This window comes from Chiloscyllium punctatum, chromosome 3, assembly GCF_047496795.1.
Source record: "Chiloscyllium punctatum isolate Juve2018m chromosome 3, sChiPun1.3, whole genome shotgun sequence".
Lineage (NCBI taxonomy): Eukaryota > Metazoa > Chordata > Chondrichthyes > Orectolobiformes > Hemiscylliidae > Chiloscyllium > Chiloscyllium punctatum.
In genome coordinates this window covers 115,950,971-115,972,129 of record NC_092741.1, presented here as the reverse complement: position 1 = coordinate 115,972,129, position 21,159 = coordinate 115,950,971, and the positions used below count along the sequence as shown (strand labels likewise).

General features: G+C 40.1%; 1 protein-coding gene across 3 annotated transcripts in view; it reads left to right on the top strand.

The window, feature by feature from the left end:
• shprh (SNF2 histone linker PHD RING helicase) overlaps positions 1 to 21,159 on the top strand; it is a 107,084-nt gene that overhangs the window by 8,138 nt on the left and 77,787 nt on the right. For 2 of the 3 annotated variants that reach the window (XM_072558660.1, XM_072558669.1), the window contains exons 3-5: positions 3,616 to 4,247; positions 11,747 to 11,876; positions 16,147 to 16,362. In XM_072558660.1, the coding sequence (XP_072414761.1) occupies positions 3,642 to 4,247; positions 11,747 to 11,876; positions 16,147 to 16,362 (952 nt within the window). In that variant the 5' untranslated portion in view covers positions 3,616 to 3,641. Of the gene's footprint in view, positions 1 to 3,615; positions 4,248 to 10,874; positions 10,945 to 11,746; positions 11,877 to 16,146; positions 16,363 to 21,159 lie in introns of those variants that run through there. The other variant, XM_072558679.1, reaches the window with a different exon arrangement.

Genomic DNA, 21,159 nt, shown 5'->3' with positions numbered 1-21,159 from the left:
AAGTGTTAGTTCACTTGATGATTTTAAGTCTGAAATCCAAGGATTTTTGCTTGCCAAGGATGTAAAGGATTATGGACCAAAGTGGGTGGATGGAATTAAGATACAGATTAACCAACTTCACTAATTGACCAAGTCAAAAGTGTAACACTAATCCATTTAGGAAGAACTAAGATGAGGACAGAGGAATGGAAGGATCTGCTGATGAGGTTATCTGAAGATTGATGACAGGGGGCTCGTGTGAAGTATAAAATTTGTCATGGATTGTTGGGCCAAGTAGCTTGTTTCTCTGCTTTACATTTCATAAAATTTGCTCAACATTTTGATTTATTTTCATAAATGCATGAGGTGTGATGCTTTGTTAATTTGTATCTTTCCTATAAATGTTACTGTTGTTCTGGATCTGTTGCTTTCTCTGTCAATAATGATGTGTTCTGTTTCTCATCTGTTTGTTTCCAAGCGATATGTATGTGTGTGTGTGTGTGTGTGTGTGTGTGTGGATATATATATTTTTCTTTTTTATTCATTTGTGGGTGTAGTTAGCAGGCCATCATTTATTGCTTGTCCATAATTGCCCTTGAAAAGAAGGTGGTCACTGCCTTCTTGAACTGCTATAGTCCACCTGCTGTGGGTTGACCCACAATGCCATGAAGGGAGGCAATCCGATGGTTTTGACCCAGCGATAGTGAAGGAACGGTGAAACATTTCCAAGTCAAAATGGAGAAGACTTGGAGGATAACTTGAAGGTGTTGGTATCTTCATATATCTGCTGCTCTTTTCCTTCTAGATGGAAGTGGTCATGGGTTTGGAAGGTGCTGCATGAGGATCATTGATGAACTTCTGCAATGCATCTTGTAGATAGTACACACTGCTGCTACTGAGCGACGGTGGTGGAGAGAGTGGATCCTGCTTTGTCTTGGATGGTGTCAAGCTTCTTGTTGGGGCTGCACTCATCTAGTCAAATGGGGAGTATTCCATCACACCCCTGACTTGTACCTTATTGATAGTGGACAGGCTTTGTGAAGTCAGAAGGTGTGTTACTTGCCGCAGTATTCCGAGCTTCAGTCTTACTCTTGTAGCTACTGTGTTTATGTGGTGAGTCCAGTTGAGTTTTTGGTCAATGATAACCCCCCAGGATGTTGACAGTTGGGGATTTAGTGATGATAACACTATTGAATGCCAAGGGGCAGTGATTAGATTCTCTCTTATTGATGATGTCGTAGCCCAGCATTTGTGCGGCCTGAATGTTACTTGCTGCTTGTCAGCCCAAGCTTGGATATTGTCTAGAACTTGTTGCATTTGGATATGAACTCCTTCAGTATCTGAGGAGGCACAAATGGTGCTATGTAGCTTTTTGTTTAATTTCCAGCTAAAAGTTTGTGAATTAATTAAGTTTTGCAAAAGGCTACAACCTGACCTAAATCATTTTATCTAAGACATGGTTTAAATATGTACATTTGGCAGTAAGAAATTAATAGGCAAATGCATGGCAGATGAAGTATGATGTGGATAAAGGTATGGTCAAAAACAGAAAGGCAGAGTGTGGAGCCGCAGAAAATGGGGGAGATACTAAATGAGTATTTTGCATCAGTATTTACTATGGAAAAGGACATGGAAGATATAGAATGTAGGGAAATAGATGGTGACATCTTGAAAAAATGTCCGTATTACAGAGGAGGAAGTGCTGGATGTCTTGAAACGCATAAAGGTGGATACATCCCCAGGACCTGACCAGGTATACCATAGAACTCTGTGGGAAGCTAGGGAAGTGATTGCTGGGCCCCTTACTGAGATATTTGTATCATCGATAGTCACCAGGTGAGGTGCCGAAAGACTAGAGGTTGGCTAACATGGTGCCACTGTTTAAGTAGGGTGGTAAGGACAAGCCAGGAACTATAGATTAGTGAGCCTGACATCGTTGGTGGTCACGTTGTTGGAGGGAATCCTGAGGGACAGGATGTATATGTATTTGGAAAGGCAAGGACTGATTAGGAATAGTCAACATGGCTTTGTGTGTGGGAAATCATGTCTCACAAACTTGATTGAGTTTTTTGCAGAAGTAACAAAAAAGATTGATGAGGGCAGAACAGTGGATCTATATGGACTTCAGTAAGGCATTCAACAAGGTTCCCCATGGGAGACTGATTAGCAAGGTTAGTTCTCACGGAATACAGGGAGAACTAGCCATTTGGATACAGAACTGGCTCAAAGGTAGAAGACAGAGGGTGGTGGTGGAGGGTTGTTTTTCAGACTGGAGGCCTGCGACCAGTGGAGTGCCACAAGGATCGATGCTGGGTCCTCTACTTTTCATCATTTATATAAATGATTTGGATGTGAGCATAAGAGGTATAGTTAACAAGCTTGCAGGTAACACCAAAATTGGAGGTGTAGTGGACAGTGAAGAAGGTTATCCCAGATTACAACAGGATCTTGATCAGATGGGTCAATGGGCTAAGAAGTGGCAGGTGGAGTTTAATTTAGATAAATGCGAGGTGCTGCATTTTGAGAAAGCAAATCTTAACAGGACTTATACACTTAATGGTAAAGTGCTGATCAAAGAGGCCTTGGAGTGCAGGTTCATACCTCCTTGAAAGTAGAGTTGCAGGTAGATGGGATAGTGAAGAAGGCGTTTGGTATGTTTTCCTTTTTTGGTCAGAGTATTGAGTACAGGAGTTGGGAGGTCATGTTGCGGCTGTACAGGATCTTGGTTAGGCCACGTTTGGAATATTGCGTGCAATTCTGGTCTCCTTCCTATTGGAAAGATGTTGTGAATCTTGAAAGGGTTCAGAAAAGATTTACGAGGATGTTGCCGGATTGGAGGATTTGAGCTACAGGGAGAAGCTGAACAGTCTGGTGCTGTTTTCCCTGGAGCGTCGGAGGCTGAGGGGTGACCTTTTAGAGGTTTACAAAATTATGAGAGGCATGGATAGGGTAAATAGGCAAAGTCTTTTCCCTGGTGTGAAGGAGTCCAGAACTAGAGGGCATAGGTTTAGGGTGAGAGGGGAAGATTATAAAAGAGACCTAAGGGGCAACTTTTTCACGCAGAGGGTAGTATGTGTATGGAATGAGCTGTCAGAGGAAATGGTGGAGGCTGGACAATTGCAACATTTAAAAAGCATCTGGATGGGTATATGAATAGGAAGGGTTTGGAGGAATATGGGCCGGTGCTGGCAAGTGGGACTAGATTAGGTTGGGATAACTGGTCAGCATGGACAGGTTGCACCGAAGGGTCTGTTTCCATGCTGTACATCTCTATGACTCTAAATTGGGAATGAGGAGGTTCAGAGAGACCTGGGGGGACAGTAGTGAAATCAGGAAATACCTCTTTATACAAAGAGTTATGAAAAATTGGAAATCTCTCCTCTATCATCCCAAGGTAAAAGCAGTTGAATCTGAAAAATTTCAAAATTGAAAAGATACATGAGTGGGGGTATTGAGGGTTCCAGAATCTGGGTGGAATTGAGGTACAGATCAATGCGATCTAGTTGACTAGCTAAGTAGCTGAGTGAACGGCTCTTACTTTGCATTCATAACTAAATATTCTGGGCAATACAAATGCTTCACGCAACCTTTTAATTGGGACAACTGTTCATGTTTTCGTTTCTTTCTTTGTTGCAGCTGTGAACTTGCAATAAGCTGGTACAATGAGCAATAGAAGGAAACGTACAGCCCCAGTGCGGGTTGATGAAGAAACAAAGAAAAAGCTAAGTTGGAATATGTGTGATGATTTGAAGGATCTCCATCCACTTGCTCTATCAGATGACAGCAATAATCCCTCAGTGATGAGCTCGGGTCTCCCAGGAGACAGAGAGACAAACCTCTTCCTGCCTAGCAGTTTGAAACTGGACGAGCCATTTAATGTTTCTGTTGTGACTCAGGTTGAGGGTGGAGAAGGCCTTTTGTCATCAAGTACCACCACTCAGATCAGCCTTATTATCTCATCAGGCCACTCGGGTGAAAAGTGGCGAGTACTGCTGGACGAGTTTACCCTCCAACTTCCACCAGGGCAAGCATTTCCAGAGGAACTGTGGTTTCTTAGCATTAGCTTGATGAAGACCAGTACTGATGATGAGCTGCAAATCTCAGTCAACAGGAAATGTGGTGATTCTGAGAGTGATGGCAATGAAGAATTCATGAGCTGTGTAAGAACTTCACTCAATTACAAGATGCTGGAGGATATAACGTGGCTTCAGAAAAAGAATGTAATTGGATTGTTCCAAAACAAAATTGAAGACTGTCAAACACTGAAGGTATTTAAATATTTGATTAAAATGCTCTTTGTCTTGATCAACAGGTCGTCTTTCTAATTGGTTCAGTCTCTTCTCCCCCCCCCCGCCCCAGCCCTTTCCTGTTTGTGGTTTTTCTGGTTTCATTACTCGCCAATCACCACTAAAGACTGTGGCAGGGATTTTTCAAAGAGGTGGAAGAAGAATTTTGTTATTCTTTACCTGATATATGATCTGTTCAATATCCTCACCATGCAAAAGTATCTGTCATGACCCTGATGAGAAAAGTTACTGATAGTCAAACCTCACTACTCCAGGAGCCATATAAGTGACCAGTAGAATCACGAAAGTGGTTAATTTGCCTAACTTTGACAATTATCTAAGATAAAAGAACTCTCACCAGATTACAGCAATAAATAAGAAAGCAAAATTTATTATTATTTAAAAAAACTTGCCTTTTTAGTAAGTGGTTAAAATAAATTATAAACTACTGCTATGCAAACTTAAACGATATCCTCTTTAAATGCAAGTGCGTGCACAACTACTCATAAATAGGAAAGACAAGACAAATGTCATGTGTACAAAATATAGGTGTAAAGGAACTAATTATGTCTATCAAGAGTTGAGATTACAAGAGTGGAAAAAGGTGACATTTTCACAGTTATTTTGATTTTTGGCAATGATATAATTTTATTACTCACCACAGAGCAATAATAAATCCTCAATTCATTTGCTGGTCAACTTAACCTAGGTCTTTGCTCGAGTTAGTAGTTTTTGTTTTTGGAGTCTTTTTCCTTACACAGGTGAGAAAGAGAGAGACCTGTATTCTACTTTGGATCTTCAAGTTGCAAAACATACCTTTTACATTCTCTACAACACAGCAGTGTTCAAACTTTGATTTTCTCCTAGCTTATATTCCAAAACAAAATTCCAAATTACATATTCAATCAGAAAATTAAAATGTGAAATTATGGTGAACCAAATTTAAAGCTCAAAAGTCATATGTTGACGAGAGACACTCTTGTTTTTCTTTGGATGTACAATCCAGTCAACCCACATTGAATTATTGCCGCTTGTATTAAACCCGTTGGACTGTCATGTGACTTCTGACGTTGTCCACCCCAGTCCAACACCGACACCACCACATCATCATTACCACTGATAGCCAACTTTCTTAAGAAAAAGTGTGAATGTCATTATTGTAGGAGGCAATTAGAAAGGCATTATTTAAATGTACTAGTTCTGTCAAATATTTTAAGCAGTTCAAAAAGTATTGATTTCTAAATCTCTTATTGTTTTTGAATAAAATCAGATCTTTGAGCCACTTCATTCATCTTTTGACACATTCAAAAGTGAGGTATGTTAAACCTTCTACAGAACCCATATTAACTTATTTCTTCCATCATCCTCATCACCACTTACAACATCAGCTAACAGCTGGATGTATGTCCTAGCAAATAAGTAACCATGCCCCTTTGGTGAAAGTAGGATTTCAAGGAGTAAACCTATCCAGTGTGAAGAAGTATTACAGAGAAATCTGCAGATACTGTTGGAGCAATGTACAATGTTTACATTGGCTTTATGAACAGTGCAGAGTTAGTGGTATGTCTAATTTAACAATAAAATGTAGCCCTACATACACAGCCATCCATGCCAGGTTTGAAATGCTTTTATTCTACAGCAAAATTTTGCTGCTTTTGCTGTAATTCACAACAAATTTACAATCCTGTATTATCCCTTTGCTACTGACCTACATTTAGCTTCCACTCTGGCACCATCTTCACTTTCATATTTTTATCCTTGATTTCAAAACTCTCCATTGCCTTACCACTGCCTATCTCTACAAACTGTTCCAACTCCCTAATCTCTCTACATTGTCTAATTCTAGTCCCTTGCACGTATCCAGTTTTCATTGCTGTACCAGCCTTCAGCGTATAGGCCTTCCCTAAACTCTCCACCTTTCCTCAAAATCTATCTGTTGACTAAGCCTTTTTGTACCTGTCCTAATAGCTCTGAATGTGGCTATTAAAAGTTTATTTATAGTCATAGAGATGTACAGCACAGAAACAGACCCTTCAGTCGAAGTCATTGTTAGTGCTCCTGTGTATTGTCTTATGATGTGTTACAACAGAAAGTACTAAGATCCAAGGAATAGACTATTTGGCCCCTAGAGGTCAAGGCTAATGCTTGGACATCAAGTGAACCTTGTCTCAAATTTGTTAATTCTAATTCTTTCCACATATCATCCTAAGAAATGATATCGAAAAGAAATAACTAATGCCTGTAAAAATGGTATGGCAATTATCATGGGGGATTTAAATCCACATGTTGATTCGTTGAACCAGCTCAGTCAGGGTAGCTTTGAGGAGGAGTTCATTGAGTGTATCTGCCATAGTTTTCATGAATAGTATGTAATGGAACCGACGAGGGAACAAGCTATCCTAGATCTGGACCTGTGTAGTGAGACAGGAATAATTAGTGATCTCATCATTAGGGATCCTCTTGGAAGGAGCAGTCACAGTATGGTTGAATTTAGAGTACAAATGGAGAGTGTGAAGATAAAATCCAATGCCAATGTCCTGTATTTAAACAAGGGAGACTACAATAGGACAAGGGGAGACTTGGCTAAAATAGATTGAAAACAATGATTTTATGGTGGTATAGTTGGCAAGTAGTGAAGGACTTTCAAAGCAATTTTTCAAGGTGCTCAACAAACATATATATATTCCATTGAAAAGGAAGGACTGTAAGAAAAGGGTTAATCTGCCATGGGTATCTAAGGAAACAAGGGAGGCAATTAAATTGAAAAAGAAAGCATACAAAGTGGCCAAGATCAGCAGGAAACTAGAAGTTTGGCAAAACTTAAAGGTCAACAGAAAACCACAAAAAGAATTATAAAGAAAAGTAAAAATGAGAAAAAACTAGTACAGAATATAAAGGCAGATAGCAAACATTTCTATAAATATATAAGACGAAAAAGAGTGACAAAAGTAACCATTGGTCCTTTAGAGGATGAGAAAGGGCATTAAGTTATGGGATATGATGAAATGGCTGAGGCATTGAATAGGTATTTAGTGTTGGTCTTCATAGTGGAGGACATTAATAACATGCCAGTAATTGACAAAGAGACAAAGGTAGGCAAGGACCTGGAAACAGTTATGGAAGAGATAGTGTTGGGGAAGCTAATGGAGCTAAAGATAGACAAGTCTCCTGGCCCTGATGAAATTCATCCCAGGGTACTATAGGAGATGGTTGGAAAAATAGCAAGTGCACTTGTGTTAATTTGCCAAAATTCGCTGGACTCTGGGCAGTTTCAGCAGATTGGAAAACAGCAAGTGTGATGCTACTGTTTGAAATGGGAGAGAGACAAAAGATGGGGAATTATAGACCAGTTAACTTAGCTTTTGTAGTGGGGAAGATGCTTGAGCCTGTTATCTAAGAAGAAATAGCAAGGCATCTGGACAGAAATTGTCCTGTTGGGCAGACGCAGCATGGGTTCATAAAGGGCAAGTCGTGCTTAACTAATCTTTTGGAAGACATTATGAGCAAGGTGGACAATGGGGACCCAGTAGGATGTGGTGTAGCTAGATTTCCAAAAGACCTTCGACAATGTGCCGCACAAGAGGCTGCTGCATTAGACAAAGATGCATGGCGTTACTGGTAAAGTATTAGCATTGATAGATGATTGGTTAACCAACAGGAAGCAAAGAGTGGGGATAAATGAGTGCTATTCTGGTTAACAATCAGTAAACTAGTGGTGTGCCTCAGGGATCAGTGTTGGGACCACAATTAATCACAATTTACGGAGATGATTTGGAGTCGGGGACGACATGTAGTGTGTCAAAATTTGCAGGTGACACTAAGATGAGTGGCAGAGCAAAGTGTGCAGAGGGCTATGAAACTTTGCAGAGGAACATCGATACTTTAACTGAGTGGGCAAAGGCCTGGCAGATGAAATAATGTTAATAAATGTGAAGTCATCCATTTTGCTAGGAGAAACAGTAAAAAGGATTATTACTTGAATGGTAAAAAGTTGCAGCATGCTGCTATGCAGAAGGACCTGGGTGTCCTTTTGCATGAATCACAGAGAGTTGGTCTGCAGGTAAAACAGGTAATTAGGAAGGCAAATGGAATTTTGTCCTTCATTACTCAAGGGATTGAGTGTAAAAGCAGTGAGGTTATTTTGCAGCTATACAGGGTGCTGGTGAGGCTACACTTGGAGTACTGCGTGCAGTTTTAGTCTCCTTACTTGAGAAAGGATGTACTGGCGCTAGAGGGGTTGCAGAGGAGGTTCACTAGGTTGATTCCGGAATTGAGGGGGTTGGCTTATGAGGAGAGACAGTAAACTAGGATTATAGTCATTGGAATTTAGAAGAATGAGGGGGGATCTGCTAGAAACATATAAAATTATGAAGGGAATAGGAAAAACAGAAGATAGAGAATGTTTCCACTGGCGGCTGAAACTAGGACAAGAGGGCACAGCCTCTAAATTAGGGGGATCAGATTTAGGAGTGAATTGAGAAGGAACTTCTTCACCCAGAGGGTTGTAAATCCATGGAATTCTCTGCCCAATTAAGTAGTTGATGCTACTTCAGTAAACGTTTTTAAAATAAAGATACTTTTTGGACAATAAAGGTATTAAGGGATATGGTGAGAGGGTGGGTAAGTTGGTCTGAGTCCTTGAAAAGATCAGCCATGATCTTATTGAATGGCAGAGCAAGCTCCAAGCCTACTCCTGTTCCTAGTTTTTGATTAGATTAGATTCCCTACAGTGTGGAATATCTTGTCACTTTCTCATATATTCACCTGGTCTGGAGCTGTGTTTCAGTACATGTAGGAGTCTGATTTGATGTGGTAACATGGAATTTTACATGGATATTGTAGACTATGGACAGTAATGGTGGAGGATTTTTTTTTTTTTGCAGCATGTGGCTGACCAGGAATTTCCCCTGCTCTTAGCAGCTGCCACTTAACCTGTGTTGGAAGGATTTACTGGTTGAATCGAAACCTTTTGGATGTAGGTTTGCTCACTGAGTTAAAAGGTTCATTTCCAGACATTTTGTTACCTTACTCGGTAACATCTTCAATGGACCTCATGCAAAGCGATGCTGAAAATTCCTGCTTTCTATTTATATGTTTGGGTTTCTTTGGGTTGGTGATGTTATTTCTTGTTCCTTTTCTCAGGGGGTGGTAGATGGGGTCTAACTCGATGTGTTTGTTGTTAGAGTTCCTTCTAGGAATTCTCGTGCGTGTCTTTGTTTGGCTTGTCCTAGGATGGATGCATTGTCCCAGTCAAAGTAGTGTCCTTCCTCATCCGTATGTGAGGATACTAGTGAGAGAGGGTCATGTCGTTTTGTGGCTAGTTGGTGTTCATGTATGCTGGTTGCTAGTTTTCTGCCTGTTTTACCAGTGTAGTGTTTGTTACAGTCCTTGCACGGTATTTTGTAAATGACGTTAGTTTTGTTCATTGTCTGTATAGGGTCTTTCAAATTCATTAGCTGCTGTTTTAGTGTGTAGGTGGGTTTGTGGGCTACCATGATGCCAGGGGGTCTGAGTAGTCTGGCAGTCATTTCCGAGATGCCTTTGATGTAGGGGATAGTAGCTCGGGTTTCTGGACTTTGTCTGCTTGTTTGGGTTTGTTGCTGAGAATTCGGCGGACTGTGTTCATTGGGTACCCATTCTTTTTGAATATACGGTATGAATCTAAACCTGTTTTGCTATCAAGACACTTTTTCCTTGGCCACCCAGTCATGTGTCAGATTTGAATATGGAACTTCTGGCTTGAAGGCAACAATATTACCATTATTCCAGAAGACCTCCTTCCTGTATACTTAACTAACTTCTCTTAAATGCATCTGTGCTGCCTGTGGTAGCCAGTTCCACATCCTCACCATGTTTTGCGAATGAGGTTTTGTCTGAATTGTATTCTTCCCTAATGGCACTATGTAAAATATAATTTTTGTTTTAATGTTGGAATTTGCACAACCATAATGCAGAATCCTTCTTGATCCATTGATTGACTAACCATAATTTGGCTATAATTTACTACTTAACTTGCTGATACCCTCTCTCCTGCTTGCTCCCAAATGCTTTGAAAGATGCAGCTAGTTATTGTCAAATGCAGTTAACTCTTATAACATTCCTGATGAAGAGCTTATACTCGAAATGTTGACTCTTCTGTTCCTCATCTTCTGCGTGACTAGCTGTGCTTTTCCAGCACCATGCTTTTTGAATCTGATCTCCAGCATCTGCAGTCCTCACGTTCTGCAACTCTTACAATTATGTTGAGTTGCTTGAGTCTAGTTAACTTTTTCTGCATTAACAATTTGAGAAACTGCAGAGATTAATGGGCAGTAAATGATTGTTGATCAGTTATCTTGGTAATTTACAATACACTTCGTCTTAAGACTGGAAAATAATAAGAATAAAGTGTTTGAACTTGTATAGCTCTTTCCTTTGTCTCTGGCTGTCAGAATAATTTTATTATTTTAATTGCTTTATTTTTAATTACTCCTTTAATTACTGACACCTTTGTGACTGGAAATAGTTTCTCTAAATCAATTCTATCAAAACTCTCAGAATTGTGACGTCTGTTTTAAGTACAACGAGGTCTCTCATCACTTGAGCTATTCTAGTAACTCCAAAGAGCTGTGATCCTCCTCTCTGTGGTGCCAGAAGCGGAAAGAATATTGAAGCTGGATTGTACCTGCCATCAATAAAGGTACAGCCCAGCTTGAGCTGGTTTTGTATTTTGTTTTTATAAAGGAAAATAAGAAAAAAAAATAACGGAACTGAGGAGATAAGCAGTAAGAGGCAGGGTGGAACTTACAGAATGAACAGTTCTCCGATGTACCGTCATGGACGTAAGCTATGAGATGGGGAGGGAGCCACTGAGAGAGGCTGCTCCAAAATTATCCCAATCAGGCTACATGGCATGACACCACTATCATTGCTGGACGTGCATGTCCCAATGAGTGTCTGAAAAAGGGTGCTTTAAAGTGAATAACTTTCTGTTGTGCATTTCACTACTAAATGCCATCTCAAAGTGCTTTTTAGCCAAAGTGGCACATTTTGAAGTGTAGTTACTGTTGTAACATTAGAAACATAGCACCCAATCTGCACGTAGTAAACTCACGAAAAGTGATGTGGTAATGACCAGAATATTTTTTTCGAATGGTGATTGAAGGATAAATATTGGTGAAGACACCAGAGATGACTCCTCTGCTTTCTCCAAAATAATGTCATGGGATCTTTTCCACTGAGCCAACAAAGGATGTAGTTTACTATCTCATCTGAAAGAATTCACATCCAATATTACAGCACTTCCTCTGTACTGTACTGAAGTGTCAGGCATGATGTTTTTGGAGAGGAATTTCAAGGCCTGGAGTGGAACTAGAACCTAGAACTTTCTGACTTGGAGACGAGTGTGCTACCAACTGAGGCATAGCTAACACATATATTTACATTTTATTGATAACTTGTTTGTTTAATTGTGACTTACAAGACTTTTCTTTACTCTATAGATTGGTATATATCTTCTTGAGTCTGGTTTGGGAAAACCAGAGTTCCTGAGTGAAGGAAGCTCCAGGATGAAAAAGACAAATGCATTGATGCAGAAACTCATGGAATATTTTTATGACTTAACAATTCCAGGTATAATTTTCAAACTGAATACAAACATACAAATCAGAAGCAGGAGTAGACCATTTGATACCTCTACTGTCCTCCAACATTCAACAAGATGATAGCCTCAGCCTCAGTTTCACATTCCCACTTACCCTAGGTATCCATTAATTCCTTAAAATGGAGCCAAGCTGATTTGAGAACAGCATGGAAACAGACCCTTAGGTCCAACCAGTCCATGCTGACCATAATTCCAAACTAAACTGGTTCCACCTGTCTGCTCCTGGCCCATATCCCTCCAAACCTTTCCTATTCATATATTTATCCAAACGTCTTTTAAACATTGTAACTGTACCCACATCTACCACTTCCTCTGACAGTTCAGTCCACATACAAACCTCTCGCTGTGTAAAAGACAGTTGCCTCTCCTGTCCTTTTTAAATCTTTCTCCTCTCACCTTAAAAATATGCCCTGTAGAAGCCAGATTAATTGGCCATTCATTTCCTCATTTTCCGCCATGCAGCACTTCTACCTGCAGCATCTTGCATCACAGGTTACCTCATTCTGGGATCAGTGATGCCTTGCTAGATGCTCTAGGAACTGAGGTGCATCAAAACGAAGAACTACAGTATAAAGACTTTGGGTCCTCTGGTGTGAATTTGAAATCTTGTAATGAATGTAATGCCACGTGATAATGATCCAAATTTTTTTTGTAGTGTTTCCTAAGGGGAAAATGTAGGTCGGGTCACCATGAATAAGCTAGGAGAAGGTGAGGACGGCATATGCTGGAGATCAGATTTGAGAATGTGATGGTGGAAAAGCACAGCAGGTCAGGCATTCCTGATGAAGGCTTATTCCCGAAACGTCAATTCTCCTGCTTCTCAGATGCTGCCTGATCTGCTGTGCTTTTCCAACACCACACTCTCTCTCAACCACCGTGAATACGCTGTTTGTTTTCCTTTGAAATAGCGAAGTGATTTTCTTTATTACATACTTGGGAGAGCAGACCTTTGTTTAATTTCACATCCAAAGGATGGTATTTCTGATAGTGCAGTATTCCCTCAGTCTTGTGCTGGTGTGTCAGCCTAAATTCTTGTGCTGATGTCTTTGGAGTGAGGTTTAAACCTTTGACCTTGTGACTCAGAAGTGAGAGTGCAACTTTGAACTACTGCTAATGCTCACTGTCTGTATTGTTCTTGAAGACCAAAGATAATTATAATCCTATTATTCCTTCTAAAATGTGTCCTCCTTAAGGAACAAAGGGAGAAAACAACCAACAATTGGTACAATTTAATGTGAATTGAAGACATGCAGCCGGCTTAATGCCTACTGAATATTCTTTGCCAGATCTAATGGGCAACAGAACAAACTCATCAATGTGCAGAAATGCAAGAGTGACAAAGTGTGTGTGTATATTTGCTGAGTTTTGTGTGTGTGTTTTTTTTAACCCTCCCTGTCCCAGAGAAAAACAAGAAACTCTCTTGTTAATCCTTAAACCTGTCAAATGCAATGCATTTACCTTTCCAGTAGTGAGGTAATCCTGGAATGCAAATCTAATGGACCTTACAATAATGTCCTTATTTTTAAGTTATACACTGACCGTCCATCAAGTTACCTTGCTGAGACCTTTGGTTCTATATTAGTAATCTGCAGCCATCCAGGGGAAAACCTGTTTGTTACCCTGTGCACATTTGCCGAGCCTGGCAAACAACAGGACATAGGACAGCTCTGCCAGCAATGTTCTAGCTTAACTAATTTGAAAGAAATATTTACATTGCTTTCGTCACAGCTGAAATACAGGAAACCAGCCAAAGGTGCCAAAAGAGATATTGCTTGAGAAATAAGAAAACATTGGAGCACCATGATGAGAAGAATATGTGTGATCTTAGAAACAGTACCAGATATTTTTTGCCTAAATGGGGTAGGCAGGGTCTCAGTCTAATATATCACCTGAAAGAACAGGTCACTACTAGTTAGCATATCTTCAGTGCTCCATTGAGAATGCAGTCCTAGAATGTGGCACATTTGTGGAGTGCAGTTTGAACACACAACCTTCTCACTCAGAAGCATGTGCACTATTTATTGAGCCAGTTATCCAAGGTAGTTTAAGTAGCTATCTGTATAGACCTACAAATTACCTCTTGAATATCAGTAAAGTTTCTGCCATTGCTCCCTAACCAGAGATTATTCCAGACCTCCTTGCTCCCTATTTGAAGAATTGCTTCCTCAGAAGGTCCTAGGTGCAGGAGTCCACCATTCATTCAATCAATTATAAGCAATCCTGAACTTGTTATCAATTTACATCAATGTTGTCTTATCCTGCTGGCATTTAACTTAATTTCATGCCTGGCAATAACTTTCAGTTCCAACTAGTTGTTTTGCATACCTTTACATTCGAGTTTGTGCCTGTAAATTCTCACCAAAAGTCATTAGATTAGTACAACACAGAAGGCCAATCAGTTCCCTCACATCCATGCTGGCTCTCTGAAGAACATAATGTGGAGATGCTGATGTTGGACTGGGCTGGACGAAGTCAAAAGTTACACGACATCAGGTTATAGTCCAACAGGTTTATTTAAAATCGGAGCACTGCTCCTTTTTCAGACTTCTGACTTTCTGAGGAACAACTCAGCTCGTCCTGTTCCTGTTCTTTCTCCAATGTCCATTTGTTCTCCTCTAATTCAATTCTCATTTGAAAGCCATTACTGAACTTGTCTCCCTCACACTTTAGGGCAGTTCATTCTGTGTCTTAATCACTTACCGTGTGAAAAACAAAGTTTTGCCTTGTAGCACTGTTGCTTCTATTGCAATCACCTTAAATCAGTTTTCAACTATTTTTCCAATGGGAACAGTTTCTCTCATCTATTCTGTTACCCCCGCGCCCCCCCCCCCCCCCCCCCCCCCCATGATATTAAATACCTCCATTCAACTTCATCTCAATCTGCTGTAAGGAAAGCAACTCCAGATTGTTCAGTCTGCTGCCTTAAACAAAGTTTCTCAATCCTGGAATCTGTCTTGTAACCCTATTTACACCTTTGCTGAAACCTCCTTATCCTTGAAAAAGCACGGTGTTCAGAACCAAACAGAATGCTCCAGATGAAGCCAAGCCAGAGTTTTATTCAAGGTTCATTGTAAATTCCTTACTTTGTATTCCATACTCCTAAATATTTCCTGGGATTCTATATTCCTTCTTAACCACTTTTTCAACCCACCTTGCCACCTTCAATAATTTGTGCACACATACGTCCAGGTGTTTCTGTTCCTATATCCTCTTGAGAATTGACTTCTTTAGAATATATTGCCTCTTTTTGTTTTTACTACCAAAATATGTCATTTCATACTTTCCTGTATTGAATTTCATCTCCTACATGTCCACTCAATTTTCTATGTTCTCTTGAAATTTACTTGTGCAGTAATTTTGCACATCATCTCTCAATTGTGTGAAGCAACAGTTAGCAAATCAGATTCTGCTCTAGGTTCATGTATAAAGTAAAATTGAATTCCAGAATGAGTTTGGCCGCTGAGTTCCAGAAATCTGTCACCTGTCTCAGTTATCTGTATGTGGATGCAGTGAATTGACAGAACTTCTGATTATTAGGAGTGAGGCAGTATAAGGTATTGAGCAGGACAGAAGTGAATGTGATCTGGGAATCTGCCAAGCCATTTCATGAGGTTGCAGACAAGCCTTCCAACAGCACTATTTCATGATTCTTCCAATAGCAAGGATGATGTAAACACAAAAATGGTAATGTTAGGCAGAGACACAGGCCCTGAAGAATAAAGAGAGACAATAAAACAAAACAACAGTAGTTGGGACAAGCTAAAACAAGAGGTTAAATCTATCTTCCTAATGGTTCATAATCTCACCAGCTTTGCATCATTTGCAAATGTTGAAACTCTGCTGTGTACAAAGAGTATGTCCATAGTGTACATCAAGAAAAGCAATGATCCTAGTACCAGCCCCTTAGGTTCCAGCCTGGAAAATAACTGCTCAACTCCGTTTTCTGTCATCAGCCAGTTTGATATCAAAGTTGTCATTATGCTGTTTATTCCATGAACTTCAACTTTGCTGGCAAGCCTATGATGTGACATTTGATCAAACATGAATGAATTTCAAAAGGCATAAATAATGAAAATTTAAGAAACAGTATGACCTATTATTCTCTGAAATCTTGATTATTGTCTTTGGTTCTTCAAAAACTTTTACAACACGATGTTTGTGTGCTGCTGTGTTTTTTATTCACATCCTTTTCTGGCATTTACCTCAAATAAACTGAAAATTTTCTCTACTTTTGTTTAGAAAACTCAAACATCACAGAAGAAGCTGATAAAGAACGTGAAAGGGAGAACATTGAAGAGCTTTATGATTTTGTACGGCATGCGCACCAGCAAGAAACTCTGTACATTGAGAAAGTTCAACACCCTTTGCTTGTCCCAACCCTCCGAGTGTATCAGTGCCAGGCTGTCAGTTGGATGCTTCAGAGAGAACAGTGTAGTGCTGGCCCTTCTTCGAGCAGTAAGTTTGAACTAAAAACCTGTGAATGTAAGCCTCTAACTAGAACATAATTTTTTTGGAATATAGACAAGTTCCCTTTTGTAGATGAAAATTATTACTATTCCTTTGGCAATTTGCTTGTTTTCCTGATGCTTTGAATTGCACTTTAAAATCAGAAATGGTGAGGTGGTCTTAACATCTTGTCACTGTGCTGAAGTAGTTCCTACATTGCTGTAGATGACCTTACAACCTAATGGCTTAACAATGGGAAAATACCAGTGTTTTCTTAGCAATTTTTGAGAAGATTTGTAGCTCAGATTGGGGTTCCGGATGTAAGTTTTGTTCCCTGAGCCGGATAGTTCATTTTCAAATGTTTCATCACCATACTAGGTAACATCATCAGTGAGCTTCCCGTGAAACGCTGTTGTTTTGTCCCATATTCTGTTTATGTGTCTTGGTTTCTTATGGTGCGTGATATCACTTCTGGTTCTTTTTCTCAGTGGATGGTAGATGGGACCCAAATCTGTGTTTATTGATGGAGTTCTGGTTAGAATGCCATGCTTCTAGGAATTCCCTTGCATGTCTCTGTTTAGTCTGTCCAAAGGTGGATGTGTTGTCCCAGTCCAAGTGGTGTCCTTCTTCATCTGTACGTAAGGATAGTATTGATAGCAGGTCATGTCTTTTTGTGGCTAGTTGATGTTCATATATCCTGGTGGCTAGTTTTCTGCCTGTTTGTCCAATGTAGTGTTTGTTACAGTCGTTGCACGTGGACATTGAAAATGGGAAACCAATGCCATTCGACAGAGGACCCGTGAACAGCTGTACTTTCTGCATGAACGCCTCAGGAATCAGGTACTACCAAAATGTCTTAAATATAAACCACCGCTCAACACCCTACTAGCCAAAAGAATAGCAGAACAGAATGGCCACAGAATGTTCAGAAATGACTAGTGATGCCTACAACTAACTCTGTAAATGCAATTGGGAAATTTCATGCCAAAAAACTTTATACACTAATGCAACAGACCATGAATAGACAGACACACTAGAACGAGCTATAAGCATCAAACAGCAGCAAACACAAAAAATGAAAAAGCTAGCCCTTCAGGAAAAACTAGTCAAGCTCACAAGAAAGGCCAACACAGAGGCTTGGATAAAAAACCTGTCAGACCGACCATGAACAGGTACAGAAAAAGCCGTCCTAGTAAGCGGGTTAAACTACAACTATCAAAGTTTATTCAATGAACTTCAACTTTGCTGGCAAGCTTATGATGTGACATTTGATCAAACGTTAATGAGTTTGAATTTGAAAAGGCATAAATAATTAAACGAATGAGCAACTGACAAAAAGGACTTCCTGTCAGCATTAGAATCAACAGTGAAGGACAACAGACTCACAGAAGAAACCCAGCAAACCATCAGACAGTGCACCAACGTTAAGCAGGAAAAAGGATGGAAACATGCTCAATGCACAGGAAAGGATAGCCTGAGAAACACTCAAAAAAGACAAAACATTGTAATCCTACCTGCAGACAAAGGGCACGTGACTGTAGTTCTAAGCAAAATGGACTACCTTGAAAAAGTGAACTCAATGCTTGCAGTTAACTGCACTTACCAAGAGGTGGCGATAAACATGATCCCACAACTAGAAAATTGAATCACATCTTTACAGAAAAGACTTTAGAAATCAGGAGAGGTAAACAAGACAAACCGGATGGATCCAACACATCACGCTTCTACAGATTACCTGAAGTACACAAATCTGAAGTCCCCCTCAGACCCATAGTCTCACTACCTGGAACACCAACATACAGACCAGCCAAGGAACTCCACCAAAAACTAAAACACCGATTAGAAGACTCACACCACTCCATTCACTCTACCCAACAATTCCTAACACCATCAATGACACCAAGATGGTCTCTTTTGAAGTAACAGCCTTGTTCAATCAATTAACATCAATCTGGCCAAAGAAACACTGACTGCACTACTAGAAGAACCAAAGACACAAACAACAGACAGTGCCAACTTCATCGGCAAAGATAACATCATCAAGCTAGTGGACCTGTGCCTTACCACCCACTTCACAATCAATAACATGACCCACAAACAAATCAATGGAACACCCATGGGATCATCAATATCAGGTGAAGCAGTATGCAGAAGCAGTAATGCAGAGACTCGAACATACAGCCCTCCCAACTATCCAACCCAAACTTTGGGTCTGCTACGTGGATGATACCTTTGTTATCAAAAAATGGAACAAATTAGAGAAAACATACAACACCACCAACAATATCCTTACTGGCATAAAAGAGGAGGAGAGCGACAATAAACTCCCATTCCGAGATGTCACAGTCAAGTGAACAGTCAGTGAGGTACTCCAAACTAGCATCTATAGGAAAACAACATACACGGACCTAATACTAAACTACAAAAGCAATCATCCCAACACCCACAAATGGAGCTCCATCAGGACATTACTTCAACAAGTCACAACACCCTGCAGCACCCAGGAACTACGAAGAGCAGATAAAAATACCTATGTAGCGTTTTTAAGAAGAACAGATACCCATTAAACTCATTCTACTGATTTCTCAACAACAAACCTAAACAAGCAGACACAACGCGCCCAGAAACTCTAGCCGCATTACCTTACATCAAAGACGTCTCTGAAATGACTTCCAGACTACTCCGATCTCTTGGCATCACGGTAGCCCACAAACCTACCAACACGCTTAAACAGTGGCTAATAAACCTAAAAGACCCTATACAAACAACCAGCAAAACAAATGTCATTTACAAAATGCCATGCAAGGACTGTAACAAACAAATACATCGGACAAACAGGCAGAAAACTAGCCACTAGGATACATGAACATCAACTAGCCACAAAAAGACACGACCCGCTATCACTAATATCCTTACATAGAGATGAAGAAGGACACCACTTCGACTTGGACAACACATCCATCTGAGGACAGGCTAAACGGAGACAAGGACAAGAATTCCTAGAAGCATGAAACCAGAACTCCATCAGTAAGCACATTGATTTGGACTCCATCTACCATCCTCTGAGGAAAAAGAACTGAAAGTGGTATCACACCCCTAAGAAACCATGACACACAAATAGAATGTGGGACAAAACAACAGTGCTTCACGGGAGGCTCACTGATTATGTTACGTTGTATAGTGTTGAAACATCTGAAAAATAACCTTCCAGCCCAGTGAACAAACTTACATCCAGAACCAGTGTTTTGTGCCAGTAAGATTTTGATTTTTACTGGTCAAACCCCAGCAGTCTTTCTCAGCACAATTTGGGATCATTCGTCCAACTGATGTCACCTTTCATCTGATATTCTATATTGTCTCCCGTGTTTTTCTTGTTTTCCATTGAGTGAGTGTATGTTGCTCGACTGTTACTCCATGAGGGGACAAAATCCATTTTAAAAATGTTTCTCCTGAATTCCCTAATGGATTTATTACTAGTTCTTATTGTTATGGACCATAGTTTTGGATTCACTCCCCAAGTGGCAACAGCATCTGTTGACTACCATAACAAATCTCTTCATTATTTAAAAAAACTTTCATCATGTCATTTCTTGTGTTTCCCTTTCCCAGAGTCTGAGCCCAGGCTGTTCAAGCCTTTCCTGATAACATTCTTCCTTGTAAATCCTTTTTGCACCATCATCAAAGAGTTAATCTGTGTTGTGTCTAGTCATTTGCTAATTCCAGTCACATTGTTGTCATCAAAAGTAGACATCATTGTGGAATAAAGCTAGAAATGCTGGATGTGCTTAGCAGGCAGTTTTAAAAACATTCATTCACTAGCTGTAGGTGTCAGTGGCTAGGTCAGAATTCTGGGTCTTATGATCTTATACTTCACAACTACCTGATGAAGGAGCAGTGCTCTGAAAACTAGTATTTTCAAATAAATCTGTTGGACTATAATCTGGTGTTGTGTGATTTTTAACTTTGTCCACCCCAGTCCAACACTGGCTCCTCCACACCTTTTATCAGATCTGGCCATGTGGACATAGTCTCTGCTAATAATTACTACTGTTGAGAAATTGGTATATTTCCTTTGCATGATATGGAGTAATTGGCAACAGTTAGTCAGGAGTGTGATTTTTCTAGGTTTACCAGATTTCTACGTTCCATTCAAAAAAGCTTGACAATGTTCAGGACAAAGTAGCCTGCTTGATTTGACATTACATCCACAAGTGTCCCCTCTCTCTACCATTGAGCTCAACTGCAACGGTGTGTACTATCTACAAGATGCACTGGAGAAATTTATTCGTGATCCTTAGGCAGCTCCTTCTATACCCCTGACCACTTCCATTTGTAAGGAAAAGAGTTAGTGAATCTCATTTGAACTGTTTCAAATGCCAGTATAACCAACCTTAAATTCAGGGACCGAAACTGTACACAGTGTTCCAGGTGCAGCTTCACCAGCATCCTTTGCATTCTTAACAAGCGTTCCTTATTTTTAAACCTCAATCTCCAGAAACGAATGCCAAACTTGCTTTTGCCATCATAATTACTTGCTGTACAGGCGTATTAACATTTTGTGCTTATGCCTAAGAGCTCCCAGGACTGTCTGCTGCACCTTTTTGGTATATTTCTCCATTGAAATAATCATCAGCCTTTTAATTCTTTCTACCAAAATGCATGACCTCCCGCTTTCCTACATTAAACTCTATCTGCCAAATGTGTGCCCACTCACTCAGTCTGCCTCTATCACTTTGCACGTTCATTTTGGTTCCATCACAACATGGCCACCTAATTATTCTATCATCAGCAAATTTGGATACATTA